This window comes from Staurois parvus, unplaced genomic scaffold (assembly GCF_062004578.1).
Source record: "Staurois parvus isolate SC_StPar_1 unplaced genomic scaffold, SC_StPar_1.0 ptg000812l, whole genome shotgun sequence".
NCBI classification, from domain to species: Eukaryota; Metazoa; Chordata; class Amphibia; order Anura; family Ranidae; genus Staurois; species Staurois parvus.
In genome coordinates, this window is record NW_028318608.1 from 290273 (window position 1) to 309142 (window position 18870).

General features: G+C 50.7%; 1 protein-coding gene across 1 annotated transcript in view; it reads left to right on the plus strand.

Moving 5' to 3' along the window:
- LOC149444167 (kelch-like protein 4) overlaps nt 1-18870 on the plus strand; it is a 217033-nt gene that overhangs the window by 86915 nt on the left and 111248 nt on the right. Inside the window, exons 2-3 of the mRNA XM_089654865.1 lie at nt 12614-12787; nt 16048-16184. Of these exons, the coding sequence (XP_089510991.1) occupies nt 12645-12787; nt 16048-16184 (280 nt within the window). The 5' untranslated portion in view covers nt 12614-12644. The remainder of the gene's footprint in view (nt 1-12613; nt 12788-16047; nt 16185-18870) is intronic.

Consider the following 18870-nt stretch of genomic DNA (forward strand, 5'->3'; position numbering starts at 1 on the left):
AGCCTCTCCTCTTCAATGGGGGGGTGATTAGGGAAGTCATCGGAGGAACCCCGAGGGGGGGAGAGACGGGATTCGCCGCGGCTCCCGGCATCCCACCGCCTTAGTCCGCCAGAGCAGAGATGAATAATTGATCGATCGGCGCAATTGATTTCGGAATTGCAATTTTCCACCCCCTCCCCCCCCCCCCCCGCAGAACTTTAATTTCAAATATAATTATGTTCTCGCCTGCAGCCAGTAATAACTCCTCGGCCGGGAGAGGACGGGGAGGGGGGAGGCGGCTGTTCGGGCGAATTATTATCACTTCGCTAAACAAAGTCGCGCCGGGGAAAAAAAGAAATCGGTCCGAAGCACTTTGGAGGCGATTGGCTCGTGTGCCTTGCAGCGCCGGGATCCCGGCTTTAATATCCAGCTGGGGAATGGCTTCCTCTGGTTTCACCGCACACTGTGAGCTTCTCACAACAAAAGTCACAGCAAGTCAGAGAGAGCTCCGCCTCATTTCCGGGCTGTGGGAGGTCCGGCGTCATCTAGCTCTTTCCTCCCCAGCCTGACAGTCCCCTGGCCCCGCCCCTTTCATTCATTAGAAAGGTCCCTATCAATCATGGAAGCTGAGCAGCGCGTCCGTGTTGAATGAAGCGTTCTTCGTGCAAACGCATCCTACCCTGGACCCATCATGGCATTTTGATAGTCGCAGAACTCCTCCCATCGGCCCGCCCCTTTCCATTCATTGGATTTCAGTTCTTTCATTCATGGAGGTTCAGCATCACATAAGGGCGTTACCTAGAGTGGTCCGCATGCAAATGAAGCCTCCCTAGGACCGCCCACTCCTTCAGACTGGCTTCCACCCATCAAGGCGTTTTAATATTTGCATAACTCCTCCCACTGCTTGCATCAGGACTGAGGACATGCATTGCATAGAGAATCACAGAGATCCGGTGATATTTGCATAACTCCTCCCAACAGCCAGCCCACTGCTTGCTTCAGAACTGGGGGCTCTTGAGAGGAATACTGAGGCTATGTTCAGCAACCAGCCGGCCCCTCCCACCAGCCATGATCCTCATTCAGTGCATAGAGAAGCACAGAGATCCAGTGAAGATATTTGCATATCTCCTCCCAGCAGCCAGCCCACTGCTTGCTTCAGGACTGGGGGCTCTTGAGAGGAGTCTGAGGCTATGTTCAGCAACCTTCTGGCCCCTCCCACCAGCCATGATCCACATGCATTGCATAAAGAAGCACAGAGATCCAGTGAAGATATTTGCATAACTCCTCCCAGCAGCCAGCCTACTGCTTGCTTCAGGACTGGGGGCTCTTGAGAGGAGTCTGAGGCTATCTTCAGCAACCAGCCGGCCCCTGCTACCAGCCACGATCCTCATGCAGTGCATAGAGAAGCACAGAGATCCAGTGAAGATATTTGCATAACTCCTCCCAGAAGCCAGCCCTCTGCTTGCTTCAGGAATGAGGGCCCTTGAGAGGCGTCTGAGGCTATGTTCAGCAACCTGCCGGCCCCTCCCATCAGCCATGATCCACATGCATTGCATAAAGAAGCACAGAGATCCAGTGAAGATATTTGCATAACTCCTCCCAGAAGCCAGCCTACTGCTTGCTTCAGGACTGGGGGCTCTTGAGAGGAGTCTGAGGCTATGTTCAGCAACCTGCCGGTCTCTCCCACCAGCCATGATCCACTTGCATTGCATAGACCAGTGGTTCTCAACCTTTCTAATGCCGCGACCCCTTAATACAGTTCCTCATGTTGTGGTGACCCCCAACCATAAAATTATTTTCATTGCTACTTCATAACTGTAATTTTGCAGTAGGAGGAATAGTGCCACATCACAGGTGTCAGTGGGAGGAATAGTGCCCCATCATTGGTGTCAGTGGGAGGAATAGTGCCCCATCATTGGTGTCAGTGGGAGGAATAGTGTCCCATCATTGGTATCAGTGGGAGGAATAGTGCCCCATCATTGGTGTCAGTGGGGGGAATAGTGCCCCATCATTGGAGTCAGTGGGAGGAATAGTGCCCCATCATTGGAGTCAGTGGGAGGAATAGTGTCCCATCATTGGTGTCAGTGGGAGGAATAGTGCCCCGTCATTGGTGTCAGTGGGAGGAATAGTGCCCCGTCATTGGTGTCAGTGGGAGGAATAGTGCCACGTCATTGGTGTCAGTGGGAGGAATAGTGCCTCATCATTGGTGTCAATGGGAGGAATAGTGCCCCATCATTGGTATCAGTGGTAGGAATAGTGCCCCCATCATTGGTGTCAGTGGTAGGAATAGTGCCCCATCATTGGTGTCAGTGGGAGGAATAGTGCCCCATCATTGGTGTCAGTGGGAGGAATAGTGCCCCATCATTGGTGTCAGTGGGAGGAATAGTGCCCCATCATTGGTGTCAGTGGGAGGAATAGTGCCCCATCATTGGTGTCAGTGGGAGGAATAGTGCCCCATCATTGGTGTCAGTGGTAGGAATAGTGCCCCATCATTGGTGTCAGTGGGAGGAATAGTGCCCCATCGTTGGTGTCAGTGGGGGGAGGAATAGTGCCCCGTCATTGGTGTCAGTGGGAGGAATAGTGCCACGTCATTGGTGTCAGTGGGAGGAATAGTGCCTCATCATTGGTGTCAATGGGAGGAATAGTGCCCCATCATTGGTATCAGTGGTAGGAATAGTGCCCCCATCATTGGTGTCAGTGGTAGGAATAGTGCCCCATCATTGGTGTCAGTGGGAGGAATAGTGCCCCATCATTGGTGTCAGTGGGAGGAATAGTGCCCCATCATTGGTGTCAGTGGGAGGAATAGTGCCCCATCATTGGTGTCAGTGGGAGGAATAGTGCCCCATCATTGGTGTCAGTGGGAGGAATAGTGCCCCATCATTGGTGTCAGTGGTAGGAATAGTGCCCCATCATTGGTGTCAGTGGGAGGAATAGTGCCCCATCATTGGTAATAGTGACACCAATGATTGGGCACTATTCCTCCCACTGACACCAATGATACTTACCTTGCTGACCCCTGCTCCAGCCTGGGCTCGCTCGCTCCCTCCCTCTCCCATGGTACAAACACTTACCGGTCAGATGGCTTCCTTCTCCGGCCGCTTTCCTCCTCTTCACTCGCTCGTGCTTCGCGGTGCCGCTCGGCTCCTCCTTTCCAAGCTCCACCTCCTCGCCGGTGATTGGCCGCCTGTGTGCCTCTCTTGAGCTACAGTTCCGGCGGCCAATCACCGACGAGGAAGGATTGATCCTGGGGGTGTGTCCAGATGACAGGGACGGCATGTCATCCCGCCCACACCTGCAGACGGATCAAGGAGCGGTGTCTCGGTTCCTAAGGCCATCGGAAATATGTGTTTTCCGATGGTCTTAGGCGACCCCTGGGAAAGTGTTGTTCGACCCCCAAAGGGGTCGCGACCCCCAGGTTGAGAACCGCTGGCATAGAGGATCACAGAGATCCAGGTATGATATTTGCAGAACTCCTCCCATTGGTCCGCCCCTTTCCATTCATTGGATTTTAGTGCTTTCATTCATGGAGGTTCAGCATCACATAAGGGTGTTACCTAGAGTGGTCCGCATGCAAATGAAGCCTCCCTAGGAACGCCCACTCCTTCGGACTGGCTTCCACCCATCAAGGCAGTTTAATATTTGTATAACTCCTCCCACTGCTTGCATCAGGAATGAGGACATGCATTGCATAGAGAATCACAGAGATCCGGTGATGGTATTTGCATAACTCCTCCCAGCAGCCAGCCTGATGCTTGCTTCAGGACTGAGGGCCCTTGAGAGGAGTACTGAGGCTATGTTCAGCAACCTGCTGGCCCCTCCCACCAGCCATGATCCACATGCATTGCATAGAGCATGACAGAGATCCGGTAAAGATATTTGCATAGCTCCTCTCAATGCTTGAATCAGACCTGAGGGCTGTTGAGAGGAGTACTGAGGCTATGTTCAGCAACCTGCCAGCCCCTCCCATCAGCCATGATCCACTTGCATTGCATAGAGAAGCACAGAGATCCAATGATGATATTTGTATAACTCCTCCCAGCAGCCAGCCCACTTCTTGCTTCAGGACTGAGGGTTCTTGGGAGGAGAACTGAGGCACGGTGCAGTTTTCAGGAAGCTATGAAGAGCACCTTGACTGGCCCCTCCCATCAGCCATGATCCACTTGCATTGCATAGAGAAGCACAGAGATCCAATGATGATATTTGTATAACTCCTCCCAAGAGCCAGCCCACTGCTTGCATGAGGACTAAGGGCTCTGGGGAGGAGACTGGCCAAGATGCGTCAAAAGTTTGGACTCTGGAGCCTCAGAGACCTCACCATCGAAGGGAAGACACTGGTACTCCGCAGCGAGATTCTCCCTGTGTTGCAGTACCTCGCCCAGGCCTGGCCCCCTCGGGTCAACACCTGTAAGGCCATCACCAGGGCGGTGTTTCACTTCATCTGGGGCTCCAAGATGGACAGAGTGAAGCGGGCAGTCATGTTCAAGGAACCCCTCAAGGGCGGTAAGGGCGTGCCCGACATCGCCACCCAGCTGAGGGTGTTCTTTGCTTGCAACTGCATCCGCAGAACTTTGCCAAGACGGACTATGGACTCTGGCGGGAACGCAATGTCTCGCTTCTTCCTGTTGCCTCTCTGGAGGTCCCTGGGGTGGGATACTTGGGACAGTTCCATCCCCTACAACTGGGACACTCCTTGGTACTACTTGGATACCTTCAAGTTCATCAGGGAGCAAGGGCTGCAGGGAGTCAAGCCTGACTTGTGGAAGCCAAAGACCATCTACAAGCTCATCCAAGCCAGCGACATTTTGGAGTCGGTTCCAGGCCTGCCTTCAGACACCTGCAAGGTGGTCTGGAGGAACGTTTCTTCCAACATCCTCACCAACAGGCACAAAGACCTGGCATGGATGGCAATCCAAGGGGGGGTTGCCTCTCAGGACATTTATGCATGCCAGGAACCTGAGCAGATACAGACACCGCCCCTTCTGCATCATCCACGAGGAAACGTCTTACCACGTTTTCTGGGAGTGCTCATTTGCTCAGGCCCTGTTGGGGGCCCTGGAACCTGAACTCAAGGACTTTGTACCACAGACAGCCACCACTCACTTTGGGGTGTTGAATGGACTATTCTGTGGAACTTTTTCTCTGGAGGACATTGACGGCGCCTGGAGGGTGCTGTGTTGTTTTAAGGACGCTTTATGGTGCGCCAGAAAGCGCCTCATCCACCAGCGGGAGAGGATGTCCATTGAGGACTGCCGCAGACTGATCAGGGACTATACCTTGATGGATTTTAAGGAGGAAGAGGACGTCTGAAGATTTCCCCCTTCCCCCTACTCCCCCTTGCGTGTCTTTGTCTTTCAATAAAGCTTCGGGCCTGTGTTTCTTTCCCCCCCCCCCCTTTTTTTTTTTTTTTTTTTCCCCTTCCCACACTCACCCGGTGCCTATTGTTGATCGTAATATCCGGTTTTCGTCTTTGCATGCACTAGTATTATTAGGAAACGTAATGTGTACAAAACCTATGGCGCAAAACCAGGTCCCCCCGTTCATTCTCCCTCTACAAATCTGCCTTCCTCACTTACACCTCCTCCCTCCACGCCGCCAAGCAGGCTTACTTCGTAAACCTGATTAACACCCTCTCCTCCTGCCCTCGCCGACTCTTCTCCACCTTCAACTCCCTGCTCTCTCCCCCCCCTCCTCCACTCAGTACCTCACTCACCGCCCACGAGATTGCCACTCATTTCCACAATAAAATTGATGCTATCCGTCAGGACATAGTCAACTCGCAATCTACCTCCCCACCTAGCCTCCCCCCCCCTATCTCCCCCTCATCTCTTCCCTCCTCTGACCTCGCAACCGCACTGCCCCCCTCCACACCCAAGACCCCGCTTACCGTAACCCCACCAGCTCTGCACTCCTTCAGCCCCGCTACCACTGAGGAAGTCACCAGGGTCTTCTCTGAAGCCCGCCTCACTACCTGCCCCCTAGACCCTATCCCCTCTCGACTCCTCCAGTCACCCCCCTCTTCCCTCATCTGCTCCCTCACCCACATCTTCAATCTCTCCCTCTCTACCGGCGTATTCCCCTCCCCCCTAAAGCATGCGCACATCACCCCCATACTCAAAAAGCCCTCCCTGGACCCCTCTGACCCAAACAACCTCAGACCCATCTCCCTGCTGCCACTCACTTCCAAACTCCTGGAGCGCTTAGTCTACAACCGCCTAAGCGCCCACCTAACTGACAACAACCTCCTTGATCCACTACAGTCCGGCTTCCGTCCCCTACACTCCACCGAAACCGCCCTCCTCAAAATCACCAACGACCTACTTACCGCCAAAGCCAAAGGCGACTACTCTGTCCTCCTCCTCCTGGACCTCTCCGCGGCCTTCGACACAGTTGACCACCCCCTCCTCCTTAATAAACTACTCTCCCTTGGCATCAGAGAAACCGCTCTCTCCTGGTTCTCCTCTTACCTATCCCGACGCTCCTTCAGCGTTTCCTACAATGGTGCCACCTCCCCTTCCCTCCCCCTCTCTGTTGGGGTCCCCCAGGGCTCTGTCCTTGGACCCCTTCTCTTCTCCATCTACACCTCCTCCCTTGGCAAACTCATACACTCCCACGGCTTCAACTACCATCTCTATGCTGATGACACTCAAATTTACCTCTCCACCCCTCACCTCACCTCCACTTTCTCCGCCCGCATCACTCACCTCCTAAACGACATCTCTGACTGGATGTCGCTCCATTTCCTCAAACTCAACCTCTCCAAAACCGAGCTTCTCGTCTTCCCTCCTGCCCGCGCCCCCCCCCCCATCCTATCCATCACTACTAACATCACCACCATCAATCCCGCCCCGCAAGCCAAAGTCCTTGGGGTCATTCTGGACTCTAACCTCTCCTTCCAACCTCATGTCAAATCACTGACAAACACATGCAGGCTCCACCTCCGCAATATCGCCAAAATACGCTCCTTCCTTACCCCAGACACCGCTAAACTACTTGTACACTCCCTGATTATCTCACGCCTGGACTACTGCAACTCCCTCCTCACCGGCCTACCCCAGTGCAGGCTCTCCCCGCTTCAGACCATCCTGAACTCAGCTGCCAGACTCATCCACCTCACCAACCGCTCCACCTCTGCCACCCCCCTCTGCCTCTCCCTCCACTGGCTCCCCATTGCCCAACGCATCAAATTCAAACTACTCACTCTGACCTACAAAGCCATTCACAACACTGCCCCTAACTACCTCACCGACCTGATTCCCAAGTACCACCCTACCCGTACCCTTCGCTCTTCACAGGACCTCCTTCTATCTTGCTCCCTGGTCTCCTCCTCACACGCACGACTGCAAGACTTCTCCAGGTCCTCCCCCATCCTCTGGAACTCACTACCCCAACCCATCAGACTGTCACCTTCCCTCCTCACCTTCAGGCGCTCCCTGAAAACCCATCTCTTCAGGGAAGCCTACCCCACCCTCACCTAACTGCTGCTCTCCTTCATTCCTCCTACCACTCCATCCCCCACAGCCACTTCCTCCTGTACCACTACCCCCTCCCTCCCAGATTGTAAGCTCGAAAGAGTAGGGCCCTCTTACCCCTCGTGTGCTGTTTGTAGTTGCTGTAATGTTTCATGTATTGTCCCCCCTCTATTGTACAGCGCTGAGCAAACCCTTTGGCGCTATATAAACTCGATGTAATGTAATGTAATGTAATGTGTATTAGAATGTTACAGTTTTTGGGGTAAGCGGCGTAATGCATGACGTGGGATTTGTCCTCTGCACATCACGTCAGGCATCATACCGCTGAGCGAATGTATTTATTTCTGAATGTATTTATTGTATGCTTGGAACTATATTGCCATGTGGTGCGCTACGTCGCAGTATAGGGTGAGATGTACCCCGATTACACGTATCATGTTGTTTTTGATGCTTCTGTAATAAAAGTATCTTTTCAATCAAAAAAAGGGCTCTGGGGAGGAGTACTGAGGCCGGGTACAGTTTTCAGAAAGCTATATAAAGCCCCCTGTCCAGGCCCTTTCACCAGCCATAAGCAGTTTCAGCACAGGAGAGGAGCCAGTACAACTGTGTGTGGATAGATTCTACCTCATTTCCTGGCTGGAGGATGTCCAGCATCATATACCACTTTCCTCCCCAACCTAACTGTCCCTGGCCTGCCTCTTTCATATAGGCCCCTCCCACCAGCCACGATCTGCCTGCATCGCATAGAGAAGCCTTAAGACCCAGTGATGACACCAAGAAGTCTAAAAAAACCAGAGATCCCCTGAAGGGTTTGGTGGGTGCAGCTTCCTGGATATACAGGAGATCCCCTCTCTGGGTACTGGAAACAAATTACTCCACCCGCTTGTGTAGTATCGGTCAGATCGAAGTCCCTCAGCTTCCTCCTGCTCAGGATGAGGATCCCGGTTTAACAGCTTCCCCCATGGACCGCACTGGAGCACAGGAACCATTCACCAGAACACGGCCAGGAGCTTGGACCGGGCCCTGGAGGAGGCGCTCATCACCGGGATCCTCAACCTGAGCGGGAGGAAGCTGAGGGACTTCCCAGGCAGCGGCTACGATCTGACCGATACAGTGGCGGACTGACAACTCATGGGGCCCCTGAGTCCTTTCCCAAGCTCAAAAAAGCCTATGAAAAAGGTACCAGGGGCATCTCATGGGGCCCCCTACTGACCCCGGGCCCTCGGGCAGTGCCCGAGTTTCCAAATGGTCAGTCCACCCCTGGACCGATACTATACAAGCAGGTGGAGTAATTCATTTGCAGAAGCCCATTCAAGATCACACGTCCATTCCAGTGCCCAGAGGGGGGATCTCCTGTATATCCAGGAAGCTACACCCACCAAACCCTTCAGGGAACCTCTGGCTGATTTGGATCATCGTAAAGCCCTGGAATTATCTGGTGTGCCACTTACCCTTCAGAGGGAGGATTACCTACTACCTGGTCTACCCTGATCTCCTTGAGAGGACATCTGGATCTATATCCATATGTGCATTTATGTTGCGCATCTGGTGAGTGCGCAATTTTACTATACCATTTGCACAAGCACCGGAATACCTTTGAAGTAGGCACCTTCAGAGCACTATTGTCACTGTTGGAACATTTCTATATATATTTTATACTCATTTATCCATCTTCATCTACTTCATCGTTGAGGCACCTTAAAAGAATATTTTTTTTTTTTTTGCGCTGCGCTGTGATTTATTATTTTGTTTTAAGGTTTTCTCTGGTTGCCTATTGTGCTGCTCCTTTTAGTGCGCTCACATACTGTACCTTATACCTTTTGAGTCTAAAATAAAGTATGGAATGAAAATAGAAGGGTTTCATTTGAAAAATAGAATGATGATGAGGGGGGTGCAGGGAAGGTCAAATATGTGCAGATTTTCCCCCAGAAATGGAAAGTGTTTATTGCCTGGCTCTGGTTTATTTCCAGAATGGCCTTGAGCACAAAGCAGAGAACTAGTTGTATCTGAACAATGAGGGAGAGAAACGCACGCGGCGACATTCAGAAGAATAAACAGCCGGCGTGACGAACCAGCCGGCAAATATTTATTTTATTCAGAGAGGTTAATGGAATAAAATCGCGTTCTGCGCGGTGATGTATTAGTCAGATTGCCATGAACACGGCGCTCGCTGACAACCCACATCATACGGCATTATAATTACCTCCCAATGACACGTTTCACCAGATCCTAACCATTCTTAATGGCACCCAGGGCCAGGATAAGGGGCGGGCAGGAGGGCCCGGTTGGGGATTTGGGGGGGTTGTGCTAGAAGGGGTGATTTGGAGGGGGGATTTGTACTAGCAGGGTGGATTTCTGTTAGGAAGGGAGGTTAGATTTGTGCTTGTAGGGATGATTGGAGGGGGGGGTGGATTTGTACTAGTAGGGATGATTGGAGGGGGGGGGGTGGATTTGTACTAGTAGGGATGATTGGAGGGGGGGGGTGGATTTGTACTAGTAGGGATGATTGGAGGGGGGGTGGATTTGTACTAGTAGGGATGATTGGGGGGGGGGGGGTGGATTTGTACTAGTAGGGATGATTGGAGGGGGGGGGGGTGATTTGTACTAGTAGGGGTGATTGGGGAGGGGGGGTTCTGCAAGGAGAGGAAATTTGGAGGGATAATTAGTGCTAGGAAGGGAGATTTCTGTTAAGAAGGGAGGGTGGGGGGGGGGGATTTGTGCTAGTAGGGATTATTGGGGGGGATTTGTGCTAGTAGGGATGATTAGGGGGGGATTTGTGGTAGTAGGGATGATTGGGGGGGATTTCTGCTAGGAGGGGAAATTTGGAAAATTAGTGCTAGGAGGGGGGATTTCTGTTAAGAAGTGAGGTTGGGGGCTGAATTGTGCTGTTAGAGATGATTGGGGGGGGATTTGTGCTAGGAGGGGAAATTTGGGAGGATAATTAGTGCTAGGAGTGGGATTTCTGTTAGGAAGGGAGGTTGGGGGGTTGGATTTGTGCTAGTAGGAATGAATGAAGGGGGGGGGATTTGTGCTAGGCGGGGACATTTGTTTGGGAAATTAGAGCTAGGAGGGGAGATTTCTGTTAAGAAGGGAGGTTGGGGGGGGTGGATTTGTGCTAGTAGGGATGATTAGGGGAGATTTGTGCAAGGAGGGGGAATTTAGGGGGAGAATTAGTGCTGGGAGGGGGGATTTCTGTTAGAAAGGAAGGTTGGGGGGTTTGATTTGTGCTAGTAGGGATGAATAGGGGGGGGGGGATTTGTGCTAGGACGGGACATTTGTTGGGGAAAGTAGTGCTAGGAGGGGGATTCCTGTTAGGAAGGGAGGTTGGGGGGTGGACTTGTGCTAGTAGGGATGAATGGGGGGGGGGGGATTTCTGCTAGGAGGGGAAATTTGGGGGGGAAAATTAGTGCTAGGAGGGGGGATTTCTGTTAGGGATGATTAGAGGGGGATTTCTGCTAGGAGAGGAAATTTGGCTGGATAATTAGTGCTAGGAGGGGGGATTTCTGTTAGGAAGGGAGGTTGGATGGGGTCGATGTGTGCTAGTAGGGATGATTAGGGGGGGATTTGTGCTAGTAGGGATGATTGGGGAGGATTTGTGCTAGTAGGGATGATTGGGGGGGGGGGGGATTTGTGCTAGTAGAGATGATTAGGGAGGATTTGTGCTAGTAGGGATGATGGGGGGGGGGTTGTGCTAGTAGGGATGATTGGGGGGGATTTGTGCTAGTAGGGATGATTGGGGGGAGATTTGTGCTAGTAGGGATGATGGGGGGGGGGTTGTGCTAGTAGTGATGATTGGGGGGATTTGTGCTAGTAGGGATGATTGGGGGTGATTTCTGCTAGGAGGTGAAATTTTGGGGGAGAATTAGTGCTAGAAGGGGGATTTCTGTTAGGTAGGGAGGTTGGATTTGTGCTAGTAGGGATGAATGGGGGGGGGGGGGGGGATTTGTGCTAGAAGGGGAAATTTGGGGGGAGAATTAGTGCTAGGAGAGGGGGATTTCTGTTAGGAAGGGAGGTTGGGGGGGGGGGTTGGATTTGTGCTAGGAGGGGACATTTGGTGGGGAAATTAGTGCTAGGAGGGAGATTTCTGTTAGGAAGGGAGGTTGTATTTGTGCTAGTAAGGATGAATAGGGGGGGATTTGTGCTAGTAGGGGAAATTTGGGAGTAGAATTAGTGCTAGGAGGGGGAGATTTCTGTTAGGAAGGGAGGTTGGGGGGGTTGGATTTGTGCTAGCAGGGATAAATGAGGGGGATTTGTGCTAGGAGGGGACATTTGTTGGGGAAATTAGTGCTAGGAGGGGGGATTTCTGATTTCTCTTGGCCACCACATATATGCATTACATGGGCGGCCTCACTGCAGGCACAAAGACTCTTGCAGGCCCCTTACCCCAATTCAAGGATACTTTCCCCAGCTGGCGTCCTCCATGCTTCGTGATCAGTACCCTAAAGCCTCTTCTCTAAGATGCTCTGGCGGTGGCTTGCTAACGCCATCAACAGGAATGAGCTCAGGCGTGTTGGGATCCTAGTCTGAACCCACCAAGAAGCTGTTACTGGGCCCTACCAATTATAAGTGGATGAGACATTCCTCAGGGGTGTGCATACTTGCTGCTGCAGGGCGGGGCATGCCTCAACCGGTTGTGATTGGCGGAGAGCTGTGACACGTTCTTTGTGAGATGGCCCAAGTGGGTTCAGACTAGGATCCAAACATGCCTGAGCTCATTCGTGGTCATCATGTAGAATACAGGACCAATAGTCCTTCACTGTACATGAGGAAGGCCCATCAACAAGTTGGAGCAACTAATTAGGTAAGTATTGCAGATTATTCCTCTACCCCAGACTTCACATGTATTCAACCCAGGCAGGGAGGCAATGCAAGAGACTCAGATCTCATCTTTAGGCACTTATGGAGACCTTGTGACCATTGCCTAGGCTTTGGCTCAATTAAAGAAGCTCAGATCAGTTTCACATTCATGGCAAGCTCCTATATTGATTTAAGCGAAGCCCGAGTTCTAATGACAGGTCCCCTTTAAAAATGCATCTGCCACGGATGCCAAATACGGCACAGTCGCCTTTAGAATGGAGGACACACGATTGTAATGCTACAAAGTTAGGATGTTATGTAGACTGAGTGGAGGTTGATTGCTCATCATACTCTTCTTCTTCCGCCAGGCTCCCGGACTCCAGCCCCTGTCCCAGTAGAATGACCACCGGTGCTTCGGACGAGTATTTCCAGAGCTTAAACCATGCCGAGCAAACCTTCCGAAAGATGGAGAACTACCTGCAGCAGAAGCAGCTGTGTGATGTCCTGCTGATCGCCGGGAATTATAAAATACCTGCACACAGGTAAATCCCCTTTAAGAGATTCTACATGATCTGCTCTAACAGGGTCACTATATCCGGTACACATGTGGGCAGGTGCCTAGGACAGCAGGTGAGGGGGCACTCCAAAGGAGAACTTATGAAAGGTATGAATTTATTTATGTTCTTTTATTATGATGGGGATGAGTTGATTGAGAAAGTAAAATTCAGTTGTTAGGTGGAGGTGGGATAAGCCTTCCTGAAGAGATGCATTTTCAGGGATCCCCCAATGGTGGACAGAGTGGGAGATAGCTGGACAGATTGGAATAGGGAGTTCCAGAGGATAGGAGAGGCTCTTGAAAAGTCCTGGAGGTGAGCATGGGAGGTGATGGGGGAACTACAGAGTAGGAGATCTCGGGAGGAGGTGATGAGGGAACTAAAGAGCAAATCTCGGGAGGAGCTGAGAGGGCGATTTAGGTGATATTTTGAGATGAAGTTGGTGATGTAGCCACGGGAGGAGATGATGACAGAGCTATAAAGCAAGAGGTCTCAGAACGAGTGGAGAGGATGGTTTGAGTAATATTTTGAGATGAGGTTGGTGATGTAGCCATGGGAGGAGATGATGAAAAAGCTATAGAGCAGGAGGTCTTGGAAGGAGCATAGAGGACGGTTTGGGTGATATTTTGAGATGAAGTTGATGATGTAGCCATGGGAGGAGTTGATGACCAAACTATAAAGCAGGAGGTCTTGGAAGGAGCATTGCTGACGGTTTGGGTGTTATTTTGAGATGAAGTTGATGATGTAGCCATGAGAGGAGATGATGAAAAAGCTATAGAGCAGGAGGTCTTGGGAGGAGCAGAGATGACACATTGGGTGATATTTTGAGATGAAGCTTGTGATGTAGCCATTGGAGGAGATGATAAAAGAGCTTCAGAGCAGGAGGTCTTGGGAGGAGCATTGAGGACGGTTTGGGTGTTATTTTGAGATGAGGTTGATGATGTAGCCATGAGAGGAGATGATGAAAAAACTATAGAGCAGGAGGTTTTGGGAGGAGCATAGAGGATGGTTTGGGTGATATTTTGAGATGAAGTTGATGATGTAGCCATGGGAGGAGTTGATGACCAAACTATAAAGCAGGAGATCGTGGGAGGAGCATAGAGGAAGGTTTGGGTGTTATTTTGAGAAGAGGTTGATGATGTAGCCATGAGAGCAGATGATGAAAAGCTATAGAGCAGGAGGTCTTGGGAGGAGCAGAGATGACACATTGGGTGATATTTTGAGATGAAGCTTGTGAGGAGATGATAAAAGAGCTTTAGAACAGTAGGTCTTGGGAGGAGCATAGAGGACGGTTTGGGTGATATTTTGAGATGAGGTTGATGATGTAGCCATGAGAAGAGATGATAAAAAAGCTATAGAGCAGGAGGTCTTGGGAGGAGCAGAGATGACACTTTAGGTGATATTTTGAGATGAATCTTGTGATATAGCCATTGGAAGAGATGATGAAAGAGCTTTAGAGTAGGAGGTCTTTGGAGGAGCAGAGAGGACACTTTAGGTGATATTTTGAGATGAAGTTGGTGATGTCATTTGGAGCAGAACTATGGATGGCTTTGTAAGCTGTTGTTAGTATTTTAATGCTTTTGGTAATTGGGAGCCAGTGAAGGGATTGGCTGAGAAGATCGATGGACACTGAGCAGTTGGTAAAGTGGAGAAGAAGAAATAGTCCAGGATTACACTTAGCACCCTGGCATGAGGGACCGATAGTTTTTCCTTTGGATCTTGATGGAGAAGTTGGGAGGGGGGGCATGGCAGGTGGTATTACGAGTTCAATTTTGGAAAGATTTAATTTTAGAAAGTGGTGTGACATCCATACTAATATGTCCGGTGGTAAATTAGTGAGGGAATGATCAGTAAAGACATTGATTTGAGTGTCATCAGCATGGAGATGGTTTTGATAGCCATAGGAAGCTAATAATCAACCAAGTGAGGAAGTGTAGTTTGACAATCAAAGGGGTCTGAGGACAGAGCCTTGGGGGGCCCCTACAGAAAGAGAAGAGGAGGAGATAGAGATATAGGTGACATTGAAAGAGCATTTAGATAGATAGGAGGAACAGAGCAGAGTCTTGGAAGTCAAGGGAATGGAGTGTGTGGACAACTGAGTCTAAGGTAGCAGAGGGATCTAATGGTATGAGCATGGAGTGGTGACCATTGATGTTAGAAGTTTGTAAGTCATCATTGAGTTTTAGATGGGTAATTTCAGTGGGGACCAGATGGTAAGGGGTCAAGAAGATTGTTGTCAGTGAGGTGGTAGATCAGACGGTTGTAGGTTAGTCACCAAGGCAGGAAGTAAGGGTGAATTTTATACGGGGACACTTAAAGTATTAAAAAGTAATGGGGATTCCAGTCTTTCCTTACTCTTGGGATGGGGGAAGCACATCCTACTAGCCACTCATTTCAAGAAAGGGACAGAGTTATGTGGAACAAAAATAACCTTAGATAACAGCTCCCCCCCCCATCCTTAAAATGCAGACCCCCTCTTCCTTAAAATTCAGGCCATATACAATAATATTCAATCTCCACAATATTTAGGCCCCAAATCATGCCCGCTTAATATTCAAACCCTAGATCACTCCCTTAAATTTTAGACCCCATATCTTTTCCTCTAACACATGGCCCTTAGATACCCCCTTGATATACAGACCTCAGAACAGCTGCTCCTAAAATCTAGACCTTGGATCATCTCCTCCTTAACATTCAGACCCCAGATCAGCCCATCCCCCCAATACCTAAAATTTAAACCCCATATCATCCTCCCTTAACATTCCAGTCATAGATCATCCTCCTTAACATTCAGACCTTAGATTATCACCCCATAACATTCAGACCTCAGCTCTGCCCCCAATCAGCCCCTCTTCAGGCCTCAGATCAGCACTCTTCCTTCACCCCCTTATCACCCCTTCAGACTTAGGCCCAACATAACGCCTCAGAGCACATTGATGGAGCGTATCCCTGACTTCCCTAGAGGCTCTGTCATGTTATATTTTAGCCATATGACTAGAAATGGTGGAGATAGGTGCTCCCAACTCTACTGCAAAGACGTCAGTTAGATATTGGCATTGGGTGCAGGTGCACGCGTCCCAGCACCTGGCACTGGGACATAGGATGGGTCCTCTGAACCCCAAGATTAGCTTAAAAACCCAGAAACTGGAGACGGTTGGGAGTTATGACACAATCTATTGTAGAACGCAGACTCAGACAGAGATTAATATAATGATGTCTCAGAATCACCAGAACACCTTTCTCTCTAGGTTGGTCCTGAGTGCCGTCTCTGACTACTTTGCTGCAATGTTTACAAATGATGTCCGCGAAGCTAAGGAGGAGGAGATCAAAATGGAAGGCGTGGACCCAGATGCTCTAAAAGCCCTCGTACACTATGCGTATACAGGTGAGGGAACTTCTGATGCCATCCAAATACCACCAACGTGAGGAATTTTGTAGATTGATGCACAAAGTGTACCCAGATGTGTATAGTACGTTGTATTGCTTAAAGGATCAATCCATCTAATGTTTCAGTTATAAGTGGAATTTGATGAGTAGCACCTGATGGCTTCTCTTATCTCTTGAGGGAATGAAACCCCTCTGCCCTTCCCTGAGTTCTGGGTTGGATCTCAGAATAGTCTCATTCCTGCTGCATATTCCATAATGAACCCTTTTCAGTTGTCATGGCCTAGGAGCTCACTCTCAGAAACCCTGAGATACTGTATAAGGAACCGAAATATAAGCTTTGGGTGGACTAAGCTCTTGAAGGTGCTGTCTACTTTACATTTACCCATTTCCTTCCTATACCTCCTGCTATGTCAAGGTTGTTAGGGATGCCAGTGGGTGAAGGCTTCGCAGAGTCCTTTACAACCAGTAGCATCACCAGCCCCATTGAGGTACATGGCTGGGGAGATCATAATCCCGTAGGGGGGTAATCCCGGTGACATCATTGACTATATATGGGCTTATCCATATACAGTATGGTCAATGTTTCTCACTTGGAGACCCCATCCACTTGGCCAGCTGTCATCCGTCAGACTTTTCATTTGGCAGCCCCATTGACTTACATGGCTGGGAATCCATGGCCATGAAAGCAATATGGGTGGGACAGGTGACAATTGAAGGAGCAGAACATATCTCAGTAGCTGCATTTTTTTTTCTTTTGGAGGGTCGTCAAATGGCGGGTCATTGACCATCCTGCATTGTGATTGACATGGATCTGCATCCTTGGATGATGTGATTGATGATGGATTTACGAGGCACTTTTTTTAAAATAAAGGACTTGCCAAATGTTTAGATGTGTTTATTTTTAGATTACAATCTTTTATACTATGTACCCCATGCTCATTCATGTGAGGGGGGGAATTGAAACTAGTATCATTGGGACCCCTTGTCCCCCCGACAAGTCATTCCCCATCTTGGTATGTTTGGAGGGAGCGCACACCACTTGCCCTTTCCTCCTTTTCTTATTAATAAAGGGGGCTTCCAGATTCTGATAAGACCCCTGCACGCAGACCCCCACAATCGCCGGGTCAGGGTTATGTTCAAGAGGCCCTTGTCCTCAATAACATGGGGACAAAGTGTTTTATCAGGGGAGGTCCACCCTGGCAAGGTATCCCCCCAAGTTAGGGCATGCGGCCTTATATGGTTTGGGAGGGGGGGCATATGCGTGCCCTCTCCTTCTTTCCCTATTATTGAACCAGACTTCCAAGTCCCAATAAGCCCCCTGCCCATAGCCCCCATAACCACTGGTCCCTGGTTGTGGGCAAGAGGCCCTTGTCCTCATCAACATGGGGAAAAGGTGCTTTACCAGGGGAGGTCCACCATGACAAGGCTACTTGCCCCCAAGTAAGGGACATGTGGCCTGGTATGCTTTAGGAGGTGGGAATACCCTCTCCTCCTTTCCTTATGATTAAAGCTGGCTTCCAGATCCCACTAATCCCCCTGCCTGCAGACCCCACAACCACTGGACCAGAGTTATGGGCAAGAGGCTCTTGTCCTCATGGTGTTTATCCAGGAGAGGTCCACCCTAGCAAGGCACCCCCACATGTTGAGGGCATGTGGCCTGATATGATTTAGGAGGCAGGGCCGCACATTCGTCCTCTCCTCCTTTCCATATTATTAAAGTTGTCTTCCAGATCTCACTAAGCCCCCTGCCAAAAGAATCCCACAACCACCGGTCCAGGGATGCAGCCCAGTATGGGGGGGGGGGGTGCACACTCCCCCTCTCCTCCTTTCCATATTATTAAAGTTTTCCTCCAGATTCCATTAAGCCCCCTGCCTGTAAAATCCCACAACCACCAATCCAGGAATGTGGCCCAGTATGGGGGGGGGGGTGTGCACACTCGCCCTCTCCTCCTTCCCATATTATTAAAGTTGGCTTCCAGGTCCCACTAAGCCCCCGGCCCGTAGACTCCCACAACCAGGGATGTGGCCTGGTATGCGGGGGGGGGCACACTCACCCTCACCTCCTTTCCATATTATTAAAGTTGCCTTCCAGATCCCACCAAGCCCCCTGCCCATGGACCCCCCACAACCACCGGTCCAGGGTTGTGGGCAAGAAGCCCTTGTCCTCATCAATATGGGGACAGGGTGTTTATGCAGAAGAGGTCCACTCTAGAACCTAGACCCCCCAAAACCACCGGTCCAGGGTTGTGGGCAAGAGGCCTTTGTCCTCATCAACACGGGGACAGGGTGTTTATGCAGGAGAGGTCTACCCTAGAACCTAGACCCCCAAAACCACCAGTCCAGGGTTGTGGGCAAGAGGCCCTTGTCCTCATCAACATGGGGACAGGGTGTTTACGCAGGAGAGGTCCACCCTAGAACCTAGACCCCCACAACCACCGGTCCAGGGTTGTGGGCAAGAGGACCTTGTCCTCATCAACACGGGAACAGGGTGTTTATGCAGGAGAGGTCCACCCTAGAACCTAGACCCTCACAACCACCGGTCCAGGGTTGTGGGCAACAGGCCCTTGTCCTCATCAACATGGGGACAGGGTGTTTATGCAGGAGAGGTCCACCCGAGAACCTAGACCCCCACAACCACCGGTCCAGGGTTGTGGGCAAGAGGCCCTTGTCCTCATCAACATGGG